Consider the following 13,383-nt stretch of genomic DNA (forward strand, 5'->3'; position numbering starts at 1 on the left):
TTATGTTTTTGATTGCGAGTGCGTGGCGCATATGACAAAGCATCCACATCCACATCCACAACCACATCCAGATTCAGATTCAGATTCCGATTGAGATCCAGCATCCTTTGAGGAAGCCCCGCTGACAGTTGGCACCGCAAGGAATCCGTTGTGATTTCTGGCCATTACCGAAAGCAGCCGCGCTTATCTCAGCCAGAATGCAAAGACCCATGCGGAGATACATGTATCTATGCAGATACTTTTATCGCAAGTCGGGCCAATTCCTCAGGAGAAACTTTCAGCGCACAAGGATTGACAAAATAAATAAATATGAAAATTTACGGCAGAAGTTCGGGTTGTTTCGCTCCCCAGTTCCCCTGCTTCTCAGCTTCCCTGTTTCACTTAAATCGGTTTTCATGGTGGGGGGTTGTGGCTTTTAACTTTTGCTGCTGAATTTATTGAAAAATCGATTGTGGCATTAAATGCGGCATGCAAAAGGGAATAAGAATGCTGCCTACTGTGTCCCAAATCCTTTGGCTTTTCGGCAAATCATCTCGGCTTGCAGCTGCAAAACTGTGTTCCGGCGCGTGACTCCGTCGAACTTGGCCGGAAAATTTATGCAAAGCGCTGGCAGATACTTAAAGTTAACCCAAAGCCGCTGCAGCAAGTTTCCTCACGCCCTTCGACTTACTCATCGAAAGTTGGCGGTTGTCCCGATGATGGGTAGCAAATAGATTTGCATAAAGCTGGGAGCAATCGAAGGGCCAGTCACGCCCACAAGCGTTTCAATTGGATGCTATTTGTCCACGCCATTGTACTACAAATTAACTAAGCCCCTAAGCAGTTGGCAGCAAACCAACCAAAAACGCTGGCAAACAATGTGCAAATTAGGCCACAAAAACAAACCAGGGCAAACAAAACAAATCGAGAAGGTGGCGACACAAAACGCCGGTTAAACGCTTCGCCGCAATCGAAAATAAAAATCACGAAACACAGCGGAATGAAATCAAATCAAATAACGCTAATTCTAGCAAAGCCGATTCGGCCGCAAATTTAGCCAAATTTGCCAAATTAAAATAATTGCAAGACATTTTTACAAAATCAAATTCCATTTCATTTGATTGCCGATATCTAATTAAATCAGCAAAACCGCAAACGCGCAAGCAAACACACACAACACACAGGCGCACAAACAAGTGCGCAGGAAATAACAATTAAAATAATTATATTTGCATTAGCTTACATTAATGCGAACTCAAATTTAAAACTGAAACAATCGGGTGAAAATCTATACGCAGCCCATAGAATGTGGCCGCCGATAATCCCGGTGCCATGTGTTTGCCTTAAGTTGGGGATGCTCCTGCATAATTTAGGGGGGTAAATCGGTTAGCACCACCGCAGACGCACAAAGTTCTCAGCTGAAAGCCTCTTAGGGCAGGGCCACGCCCACTTAGTATCCCACAGCAGTACCCTTGCCCTTGCCGGGTTTTGTTAAAACTTTAAGTCAACTAAGCGGCTTACCTTTCGCACACACATTGCTCATACGCCACGTGCAACCGGGGAGAGGAAAATTTCAGTTTGGGCTTGCTTAAAACATACGCTTTATTTTTATTTCGGGATAATTTTCACTTAACCTATGTACAGTTTAGTATTAGTTTTAGTGTTAGTGGTAGTCGTAGCTATAGTTAATTTATGCACTCACTTTGTATACATTTATCAAAAATACAATAGTAATTATTCATGGTTATTCTGTACAGTTTTTTGAACGCCGCCTGCCCTTTTGACCCGAGACTTGATTGCCAGCGTCGTTTAGTTATGCCCTTTTCATCGTTAACGTTATCGGATAATGCCTTAATTATTTACAAGATGCCCGTACATCGCAGAGAAGCTCTTACATGCTGTACTGATACCGCACATTGGAAGCCAACTGGGAAATGGAGAGAAATAGAAGGAGATTTTTCAAGGGATTATTCCGATGATAGCTCACCTCAACGCCCACCAATCGTTCGTCGTACTCGCTGCTCGCCTGCATCGCCAACTTGGCCTGCGAGTGCATTATCGCGTCGGAGAGCGAGTCCCGCTGATATGTTGAGGAGCCCAGCATGCCGGGCACTCCGCCGGCGGATCCGTTGGACGGCGCCTTCAGGTGGGCGGTCTTGGTGCGGCAGAAGAACTCCACGATGGCCACGATCACCGCCAGCAGGAGTCCCCCAATCAGGACGTAGTAGATCCCGGCCACGTTGCTCAGCGACAGCTCGTTCGGCGTCGAGGTCTCCTGGTCCAAGTTCACGTTGCACTCGGTCTTGTCGAACCACCACTTCTTGCGGATCCGCGCCAGCTCACCATTGTTGTTCAGGGCGTGCACGGCTTCATTCAAGCGTTTTCTATATATTAAAAAAGTTTAAGCAAACAAATTAAAAAAAGTTCACAAAATAAAATACAAATGCAGCCTGTCATTAAAATTAATAGTATCCATGTTGTTATAGTTTTTTCTTAAATAAGTTTTTAAAATTTTTGAACCGACTAATGTAATTAAAATACCTCATAGCTTGTATTTTTTTGCAAAAAATTCTAAGCTTAACTTATTATAAGTAGTTTTTATAAACAACTACCTCAATGGCGATCCAAGGGGCGTGGCCACTCCGAATCCCTTCGTATCGATGTTCCGGCCCACCATCATTGTGTCGCACGGCGGCCTGGCATTCACGTACTCGTTCTTGGGTGACTCCAGCAGTAGGGCATACTTTCCCTTGGAGGTCCTCACCCGTCGAATGCCCTCCTCGTAGCTGGGAACCGAGTGCTGTTGGTTGGCGTTCATGTACTCCCACATCTTGTTGTGCAGTCCGTATTGAGAGCGCTGAAAAGGCACTCTTTTTTAGAGGGGAACCCAAGGGGGCAACTGGCTTTCGCACTTACCCTGAAGAAATCCCAAGTGGAGCCGTGCTTCAGGGTTCCGTAATCCACATCCGTTTGCATGGCCAAGTCCTCGGGCGTTTTAATCGGAGCCACCATGCGTTCCACTGTGAGAAAAGCGGCCAAGTTTGCGGTGTACGAGGATATCAGAATGATGGTGAAGAACCACCAAACGGCGGCTGCGATTCGACCGGCAATCGAAGGAGGTGTTAAATCGCATCCCTGCTGCATAAAAGCAGCCAAGGAGTACCAAAAGGAGTTTAGCATAGTGAACTCGTTTTCTGGAACTGGTGGCTGATGCGAATGCGGTTCGCTCAGCGTGGCGCCTCCAATAATTCCCGGTGGCTGTTGGGCAGAGGAATCCGCTTGCGGTCTTCTCACAATTCGCCATTCGTAGGGTGGAAATCGGGTTACAAAATACAGAACCATACTTACTCCCACATAGCTGAGGATTACACTTATCTGGAAATTATTTGTTTAATAAAGAAACTTACTTTTATTCAACTTAATCTAAAGCTTACCCAAATTTCTTCGGACAGAGGATTAAGGAAGCTGAAAACTCCTGGAGTCTGTTTCACTGGTTTCTTAATCATAATGGATATGCCCAAAGTCATGAAGGGCTTGCTAAAGTCGATGACCCGCTCTCTTTCCGCTGTGATGGTCATGGCCGCAATGGCTATATCCGCCTCCCTGCGAACAAGCTCACCCACCATGCCATCCCAGCCACCAGGAGCATATTGGTTTTCCGATCCATAGTTGCCATCTTGCACCAAACGCAGTTCATCTAAGAAAAAAATATAAATTGATTTTAAGAATTGGAAATTAACATATAATTAATCATTATATGTTTTATATATATTCATATGACGAATGAGTACACTTATTTATAAAAAAAATCTTTTATTTGCTATCTAATTCACTCACATTTAATTCCCAACTTGTCGGCCAGCATATCGGCCAGGTCCTTGCAGTATCCTTCGAAGCGATCGTTGCCCACCAGCTGTTCGCCGTAGCCGAATGGCCTGCGCTTCAGATAGGGCTCCTCCAGCAAACTGGTCACAATGTAGGTGTGGTTCCGGACGTAGTCGCCGGTGCTGGCGGACGCGGAACGCGATGACGACGCGTAGCTGCGGCTGTGCAGCGGAAGGAGTCCGGCGTCATCGCGCCACTCGGCCACCTGCTGCAAAGTGCTGTTCACGGACATCTCGACCACGTGCAGCGTGTAGTTGATGCGACGGCCGTCCTCGTCGAAACGGATCTCCCCCGACAAACCATCAATTTCCACCTGGGGATGGGGAAAACAAAAGGGAATAAAGGGTTATACACGGGAAGAAATTCATTTAAATATGCCACTAGTAATTAATTATCAAGTGAATCTTTTAAAACCTACTTAAAATTTGTATACAATCAAATAATTTTGGATTGTGTCACAAAATTAAAAAATTTATATGCCAAAGATTCGCAATTGGTTCTTAAATATGTCAAAGATTACTTAAAATCCATTTTAGTAATTATTAGTTGATTGGGTAATTTAAGTTGTTATTAATAGTTCCAGATTTAATTAATTACCTTTCTTAGCACCCTGGATATTTTCTCGCCCTGCTCCCAGGGCGTGACCCATCCCTTGTTGGTGTTGCAATCGAGAAGTGCGCCACTCGATTCGTTGGTGCCCGTGGCGGAGGAGGACGAACTGCCACCGTGACTGCGGCGCTGCAGATGATTGGAACGGAACTGATCCGGCTTCTTGCGCAAAATGCGATTGAAGGCCTCGACGAGCACGAAAACCGCATCGTACATCAGAGCCGCCTGAGCCTGCAAAAATCGAACGGTGGGCATAGAGGTGAGGAAAGGGGGGAAAACTGGAGTTGCAGGAGAAACAAATCAATGACGGTTGACAATTTACCGAAATGGCCGGCAAGCTGTTGGGCCCCGCTGCGTTCTGGCTTTGGCTTTGCCCAGCCGGCTCCAAACGTTTCCGGCTGTCGTGGAAATCACGCACCGCCCGCCGATTAGAGTCGACAATGCGAAAGCCGGTGATGTTGATGGCCCCGAACTCGACCACGTCGCTGGGCCAGTGGTTGTCCATGACCTACGACAGGAGAAAATCCGGTAAGAAAGGTTAAGTTCAGTGCAGCGAATTCGAGGTTCCCGGTACTCTGAAAATATGATACCCTACTAATCTAACTAAAAATACCTAAAATCGATTATATTTAAAAGCCGGTTCTACCTCTTTTTTAATTCACAACAAATTTATTGTTAATATTTACTTATATTTTCCTCGTAAAATGTCTACTAGTAATTAATAAAAAATGTTCTCGAATTGCTTTCTTGGATCAAAATCAAGTAACTTGTTTTAGAGCAAACTAATTCTTAAATCATTTAAAATATACATTTTTGGACCCAAAAGTCTTGCTCAATAATATTTGATAGAATCCAAAATACCCCAAAAATCCGCAGCTGCCGAATATATAAAGAGCTAGACCCCTGCCAAAAAAAAAAAAAAAAACAGTAAAAGAATCCCTGAAACGGAAGCCGGCAATAATTGCTTATTAAAGTCGCCCAGAAGCGGAAAACGGGGGCTTTGGACTGCGATTTGGGTGTGGGTTTCAGTTTCAGTTTGGGGTTGGGTTTGGGCTTCAACTCACCAGTCCGCTGAGAAGGTAGTGATAGGTGCGCCGGCCCAGCTTGATATCCCGCACATGCTGAACGATGATCTCTTTGGCCATTTCCGCCGGGCAGTCGAGCACAATGCGCTTTTTGCTGAAGCGCCCCAAATCCTCCAGCGTGTGCAAAAATTCAATGGCCATCGTTACGTTGGCGATGCGTTTCACCATTTGCACACGGAACGTTTCATTTCCGGGCTTCAGTTCTTGATAGATTTGCTGCAGCCGTAGTAAGCCTGTCGGGTTGGCCAAAGCGATTGTCGGTCAGTTGGACAAAGAGTGGCTATTGTGGCTATTGTGGGTGTTCTTCGGGTTAGTGGTGTTCTTAGTGGGTGGATTGGGGTTTCGGGGAAGGGGGGTCATAAAAAACAATCTGATAATGCAGCCGGCGGAGAGGTGGGCTTTGCGTTTTATGATAATGCCAGCAATCTATAAACAATTTCCAAGCTGAATGAAGCGAATTTATTCGAATAGATTTATCTCTCTCGTGGCAAGCATGTGTCATTTAATCATATTCTCGATTCTCATTTTTTTGCCCGCAGTCGCTGGCGAAGCTTTGTGCCATCTTTCAATCTCGCCCGTCCTTCCGAATCCCTCGCAAGCCGCAAGGACGAAGCACCCAGGAAAAAAGTATATATTTTCACACGCCATTTGTTGCACGTCCAATATGGCCCTCAATGTTGTTGTTGTCATTGATTTGCTGCCTGCATTGATTCGCCAAAAAAACCGAACAACAAAAAACCAAAGCAAAAAAAGCACAAGAGAAAAACAAACCATGAGGGGAAAAGCAGGAGCAGTAAACACTCGCGTGGAAAAGCGGAAACGGAAGTGCACACACAATTGAAGTACTTTTTTGTGGTGTGCTGGTAACATTTCAATAAATAGCAGCCCGAAAAAAATCCGCTGTGCGTTCTGCTGCGGGGGTGCTGCTGTTTTATTGAATGTTTCCTATAGCATCGAAGGATCGATGGGGTGTATAGCAATGGTAGTATCTCTCTTCGTATTCATGGATGCGCCAAAAAATATGCTACCAATTTGTCGCCGTGTGCAGCAGTTTCAGCCATTTTCCAACCAGAGTGATAACAAGGCACAAAAGGCGTTGTTGGGGCGTTGAACAAAGCAATAACAACAAACTGCTGACAGCGGCATTAAAATATAAAGTCCCGCTGTGGTCCTGCTGCCTTTTTTGTTAACAATGTAAGCGCCAGAGTCGAAGTCGGCCAAAAAAATGGAGTGGAATGCCCTCCTCCTCCATCTCCACCACTCTGTGGAGTGAAGCAAGTGGAACTGATGCTGCCGCTTTTGCTTTTGCTGCTGCTGCTGCTGCGGCATTTCCTTTTCCTGCAACGAATGCCAGAGGCAACAATGTCGGCCTACTTTTCGGCGCCGGGGCGAATATTAAAAAATGGCCCAAAAAGGCAAAATAATAATAATAATGTTAAGGCAGAACTCAGTGCTCAGCAGCAGTTGCATGAAGTCATAAATTTTATTTCACACAGAGTCATTAACACATGACACACACACAGACACAGACGCGCACGCACACATGAACGGGCTTACAATGGCGTGTGAACTCATTATAAAGGGAAAGAGAGAGACAGAGAGAGAGAGAGAGAATAAAATAGAGAGGCAGAGGAAAAAATCACTGCGGCGTATACGTAATATGAAATTTTTCAAGAGCCTCTGTGTGTGAGTGGTGTGTGTGTGTTTGTGCGGCGGTGAGCCTTTTGCTCCATCTGATGTCTTCATCTTTGGCCGTAATTGTTGCCGTCGTCGTATTGTCCCACGTAGACGGCAGGAAATTGCTTTGAAATAAATTTCAATACAACAAAAAGCTGCCTAAGACCCACACACACGCCGACAAAGTATATACACACACAAGGAGCGGGTAAATTGAAGCATATGTGTGCGCTATACACGCCTGTGTGTGCGTGTGTCCTTCTCCTGGCTGCTTAAGCCTGTTGAGGAGCCACTCGAAAGAGCGCTCTTCAAGGCACTTGAGCTCCCTGTCTGCCGAGCTTTTCCCTTCTCCTCCGTTTTTTTTTCCTAGTCGGCGCACGACGCTCTTTGTGCCGCTTATTTAATTACATATTAGCAGAAATGAAAAGACACGAGCTCGAGGTCGCAGGATTAAAAAATAAAGTGGAGCAGAGCCAACACATAGAGAAAGGATAGTTAATATGAGCACAGACGAGTTTGTATAAATTAATTATGAGATTTGAAGTGAGTAAAAAATAAAAATTACTTTTTGCTTCAAACATTTTAAATAAACCAAACTAAAGAGATAATAATTCATGTTCGTGCTTAAAATTATTATTATTAGTTCAAAATTCATTAAGTACAAATAGTTACATAAATTAAACCGCTTATTATGCAAGCTATAAGTTAAAGCCAAGAACACTTCACTCAACCCTCGCAGCGACGCACTTAATCCCAAGTTGAAACATTGCCATAACCGCTACTTAAATCCACTCCCACCCGATTGACGCCTTATTTGTTTATGGCAAATGAAAGTCAAATGAAATGAAATCGAAACACAAAGCAACCAAATGGGCAAACAAACAAGGCCGGGAAGATAATGTGTTCCTGTGTGTGTGTGGCTGGATGGTTTGGAATGGAGTTCGTGTGGGGGAAATATGAAATGGAATGGGGCCGTGTGTGTGTTTGGGGGTGTTGGGGTTAACTCACCATCGTGCGAGTCGTAGAGATAAATAATGCTCTGCCAGCCGTAGTACTGGATGGTATCGATAATCGCCTGATGATAATCCGGACGCATGCTGATAGCGAAATCCAGCAATCCCGACGACGGTGTGAGCACCTACAAGTATGCAAAACAAAACCAGGGCCTCATGAACTCGCTGTAACAATGTAATGTGCACGCTACATGAAGCAATAATAAAATGAAACGCGTTTCCGCTTTGCGCCCCGCTAGCGACATGTAAGTCTATGGGGGTTGATAAGAGAGGAGGTGGCGGAGGGGCGCCAGAGGGGTCGGTAAGGCGACGCCAACAAGCAGATACATCCAACGAGATACACACAGATACCCGTTTCCGTTTAGCCCAACATACACAAACACAGAGGGAAAACAAAACACTAAACTGTGAGTATTACCAATTTTATAAATGATCTCAAAATTCAAACAAATATTTAAGCCCTCTGTTTATAGCTAAAAGATTCCCCAAAGAATTTATAAAACGTTTTTAAAGCGCAAAATATTGTAGAGATTTAAAAAACAGGTTAACTTCTCTGGTTCCTCAACATGAAAAAGATTCAGCCAATTCGATACATAATAGATATTTTTGTATCTGAAGATCTTATAATTCTCCTTTAAGTGCTTGCTTTATTTTAATTATAAGTTTTTAAATGTCACGCTTGTAAGATATTTTAGTAAAACTTTATTTATTCAGGGCCCTTTTTTTCTCAGTGCATGAAGGACTGCCCCGAGGAGCACGCAAATGCGCAGTCAATGTGTGTGAATCTCGGTATGTGCGCTGCTGTTTTGCTGGCTGAAATGGGAGTAGGAGTCGTAGCCAGAGTCAAAATCGGATGCCCGGGCTCCTCTGGCGGATCCTCTGACTTGGCCCCCATCCGCCATATCTTGATTTATAGTGATTGAAATAAAAGAGGCCAAGAGCGTGTCATAAATTTTTTCGCTCTCAGTGTAGGAGTTGCTCCTCGTTCGCCGCTCGTTTGGCATTGTCTTCCGCCGGCGGAGCGTTTGGCTTTCTGTTTCGCAAGTGACAACAACACTCACTACAACAACAACAATAAGAACAATAACAACAACTAGAGCTCGCACTGGCTGTCCGCTTTGTTGCCGTTGGTAGTAAATTTTCTTCAAATTACAATTATTATGATTTGTGCTTTGGCTTTGATTTAGTAGTGGCCTGTCTGGGGGCACGGCGAACACACAATTGGGAACTGTGTGAACTGTGAACCCAGTACGACACCCAGAGCTCCACTTTATGCAATGACTTCATTTCTACACAACGGATAAAACGGTTTGGGATTAACTGGGGGCATTCTTTTAGCGATGTGGGTGTTGCGACCCCCAGCTAATGTGATTGGTAATTGAAAATCTGAAAATGTTTGGAGACCCTTAGATGTGTATTGCAATAAAAACTGTTCAGGCCGACAAAAAGGGCTGAAGGTTATAAAATATTTTTACAATTCCTACGTGCCTTTGTCCTTATCATTTTAGACTTTGGGTGTCGTGACTGGGTTTCTTATTATTTTATAAAAAGTTAATACAACAGCAAACATTTCCATAACAATTATATACTTTTTTAAGATCCTTAAGTTAATGAATTAAATTTATTTTAGTTTTCAAGTTTATGTATCTTATTAAGGACCTTAAATCGTATTTCTTTTCCACTCAATTAAACCTTTTGTTTGCTATCATTTCCCTTTTGTCAAGTTTTCGACTTTATTAACCAGCAAAGCTCATAATTAAATATTGGACTACCGCCCTTCTGTTCTAATACGTGATGGCACTTTGAAAACTATCCCTTTGTGTCGGCAACCTTTTGGCCAACTTCATTAACGCATAACTGAGTTAACGAAGCCTCCCCCAGCCACCCAAACTATCGCTCACAGCAAAACCGCAAAATGTAAATAATTGCGCACAGCGACACTGAAATCAATTACATATGACAGGTTTTTTTCCCTCCTATATAGGACTTACCTTCTCGGGAAACCAGGGCGTCACAAATGGCATTTGGAACGTATTCGAGTAGGAGTGCAATGTGTCAAAGGAGTCCGGCGATACGGCGCCCAGCATTGAGTAGACTCCGCGCGAGAATTGATTGCAAACTGGAGGTTACAGTAATAAATTCGTTTTGTGTTTGCTTCTTTTTTTCTCTTTCGTTTTCTTTTCAGTGGTGGAGTGGGTGGAAAATTGATGGTGGTGCCGAGTGAGTGGGTGGGAGGTGGAGATGGAGCTGAAGGTGGGAATTGGAGACAGTGTCTAGGTCGGGAGCAGAGTGCGCACAATTAAATTGCAGCTTTGAGTGCGGAGTGGAGACGTAAAGTAAAACCAATTTTCAATAAAAAATGCACATAATTAATGGGGCACCATGTATTGTGTAATGGTTGTTTCATTTCTTGTGCAGGTTTTCTGAGCAGGATGATGGGATGTTGGAAAGGGGGCTGGATGCACGATAAAACACACATACTCAGGCGGGATAATTTGAATGCATCCGCTGTATTGATGACATCGACGTACGCCTGCAGCTCGAATCGTCGAGAGCTCACATTCAGATTGTGATTGAGCATTGCATATTTAAAGGCTGATTGCACATCATCCGTGCCCTGTTCGAAGATCGCACCTGCGGGGGATAGAAAAAAAAAAACGGATGGATAAAAAAATGTATAAATGTGGGGGTGGTAAGTTCAGCTGGAGGCGAATATTTTTGCTTCGTTAAATATTTAGGCAGCTTTTGACACGGTCCTGTTAATATTAAACGAAAAAGCGCACAGAGCAAATATGTACACAAATGATAGCATAATGTCACACCCACCCACCGACACACCCACCTGCAGCTCACACAGATACCAACACACACACACACACACATACAGACGGAAGACAAGCCGCCACGACAGGCAACAACAAAAAGCGCAAACGAAGTGTTGATGCAGCAATTTTATGCTGCGCTTTTGCATGGCACCTGAACAGGTAGCACTACTAGGTGGCAAGTTGGTCTGGTGGCAAGGTGGCTATCCCCACCCCATAACATCCCTTTCCTTCCTTTCCTTTCCATTACAGTTCCATTGCAGTCGCCATGGCGAAGCCTGGATTTGAGTGCAAGCCAGTCAGCATGACTGTCACATTAGCAGCCACCAACCAGATCTGAACGTATATATATTCACACATATATATATATATATATAGATGTGGATGTGGCAGGGTGTTTCGGGGGCAGAGCGCCAAAATGACTGCAGGTGCAATGACTGAACACCATCGTGTAATAAAAATAAGGTGGCAAAAAAAACCAGGAAAGCGTTAAATAAAATGTGGCGCAACTAGGCAAGTTCTTGCCGGGACTTTCGACTCCATATCGTGAATACGGAAGGTGGGGAGATTTTAAATGCAACGAATTTTAAAGCCGGGTTGAGTGGGGCTTTTAACATCTTGAATAAATTGCTTCATATTTTTGGAAATGTGTAACGATGAACTATAAATAGGTGAAAATTAATAATGACTATGAGTGGAAATTGGTTAAAGAACATAAGAGTAAAAACTGATAACTACAATACAAATTTAAACCGATTTAAAATAATAGTATTATTTAAATATAAATATATATCAAATTTAAATTAAGTCATGTCAAAAAGCATTTTCAACATAGAAAAGGGTTTTGTATCTATAGTTTGATTGCACTTGCAAAACTTCATTGAAAATAAAAGTCTGCTTGAAGTTTTAAAGATTAACTTTATGGGAAAGTCAGGAAACGAAGAATCAAGCAATAATAATTTCAATCGCTGCCCTCATTGTTCAAACATTGAAAAGAAAATCTCATTTTCCACGTGAGAAGTATATTGAACATAAAATTCAACTAAAAATCATGCAGCATACTTTGTGCGAATGACGACAAGGCTGCAGATGGTCGGGGATAATCTTCGGGCATCAGCCATACCCAATTTCCCCAACGAGCCATGGGAGGAAGCTGGGAAATGCTTTCCCGGATTCGGCAGGCAACACACAGCAAAGGACCTTATGCGGGCAAACAACAACAAAAGCAAAAACAACAACAACAACGGGAGCAGGAGCAGGAGCAGGAGGAGCACAATGTGGCCAAATCCGAGCTACAAGTGCAGTGTAAGTGACAATTTCTGCACCGGAGTCCTGGCCCTTTTTCGACAGGATCCCAGAATCCTTTGGCGACGCTTCGGAGACTCACCTAATGGTATTTTCTCGGTTAACGACGCCGACTGTTGTTGCTGCTGCTGGGCTGCGCTGAATTCTGGCCAGAAAATGCTGCTGGCGCATATTAAATGTAAATATGCCAAGAATTTTAGCCTCGAATGCATTTTGCAGTTTGCTGTAACTATTTCGCCAAGTTTTTCCACTTTGAGTTTCGAGCACAATCAAGTGTGTTTGCTGGTTAAATTGGTTTTGCCATCACGCAAAAGACTTCACGTTATCCGGTGTTGTTGTAATTTATTGACTACTTGTTAATTTCCTCAATTTAAGTTTTATGAATAGCTTTATTTGGTTTGTTGCACTGCTTTTGTTTGTTTGGCCAACTTTCACTGCAGTTTATGATTAGCCCTTGTTTATTTTGGCAGCTTTGTTTAATTTCACTATTGTTTGTATTTATTTATTTGCAAGTCCTTAAGAACCTGACTATTTTTCGATTATTATTTGCACAGGCCCTTCTCACTTTAATTCGTGTGTGGGTTCGACTGACTTTAACTTCGGGTTCGGTTGGGGATTTCCCTCTGCCGTTTCCCAAGGAATCGGAAAATCACCACTCGCCACTGTTTATCCGCTCAATTCAACCAAACGGCAACGCGTTGTAATCAGCACTAAAAACTCCTAAGCTGGCCAGTAATACGAGGCTCCGGAAAACCCCGGCGACACGGCCACAATGTCGCTTTGTGGTCCGGGTTACTGGGAGCGTGAAAAGCCGAGAGAGAGTCGCCCAAGGGATGCTGTGCTCTTTGTGCTAAAAAAAGCCACAGATTTTCCGACTCTCCGCGGTCTGCAAAGCCAGAGAGAGTGAAAATGAGCGGCAGAGGGTAAAAATGAGAGCCGGATGCTGTAACTGACCTACTGCATTTTGGCCACCACACAAGTTGCAGGTTACTGGTTAAATGTTTGTTT

General features: G+C 43.8%; 1 protein-coding gene across 2 annotated transcripts; it reads right to left on the bottom strand.

Moving 5' to 3' along the window:
- Nucleotides 1-1,563: 1,563 nt before the first annotated feature.
- LOC108093262 (glutamate receptor 1) lies at nucleotides 1,564-13,068 on the bottom strand. Of its 2 annotated transcripts, XM_017193239.1 has the most exons (13): nucleotides 12,458-13,068; nucleotides 10,730-10,882; nucleotides 10,240-10,367; nucleotides 8,244-8,373; nucleotides 5,538-5,791; nucleotides 4,796-4,981; nucleotides 4,462-4,704; nucleotides 3,817-4,177; nucleotides 3,414-3,676; nucleotides 2,896-3,354; nucleotides 2,592-2,836; nucleotides 1,967-2,363; nucleotides 1,564-1,906 (listed from the first exon to the last, which is right to left on the bottom strand). In XM_017193239.1, the coding sequence occupies exons 1-13, from the start codon at nucleotides 12,585-12,587 to the stop codon at nucleotides 1,871-1,873; spliced, it is 2,985 nt and encodes a 994-aa protein (XP_017048728.1). In that variant the 5' UTR covers nucleotides 12,588-13,068; the 3' UTR covers nucleotides 1,564-1,870. The 2 variants fall into 2 exon arrangements, with proteins under 2 accessions (XP_017048728.1, XP_017048729.1); XM_017193240.1 differs by lacking the exons at nucleotides 5,538-5,791; nucleotides 10,240-10,367; nucleotides 10,730-10,882; nucleotides 12,458-13,068 and having other exon boundaries at nucleotides 8,244-8,304.
- Nucleotides 13,069-13,383: the final 315 nt, after the last annotated feature.

Source organism: Drosophila ficusphila, unplaced genomic scaffold (assembly GCF_018152265.1).
Source record: "Drosophila ficusphila isolate 14025-0441.05 unplaced genomic scaffold, ASM1815226v1 contig_106, whole genome shotgun sequence".
Classification (NCBI taxonomy): Eukaryota; Metazoa; Arthropoda; class Insecta; order Diptera; family Drosophilidae; genus Drosophila; species Drosophila ficusphila.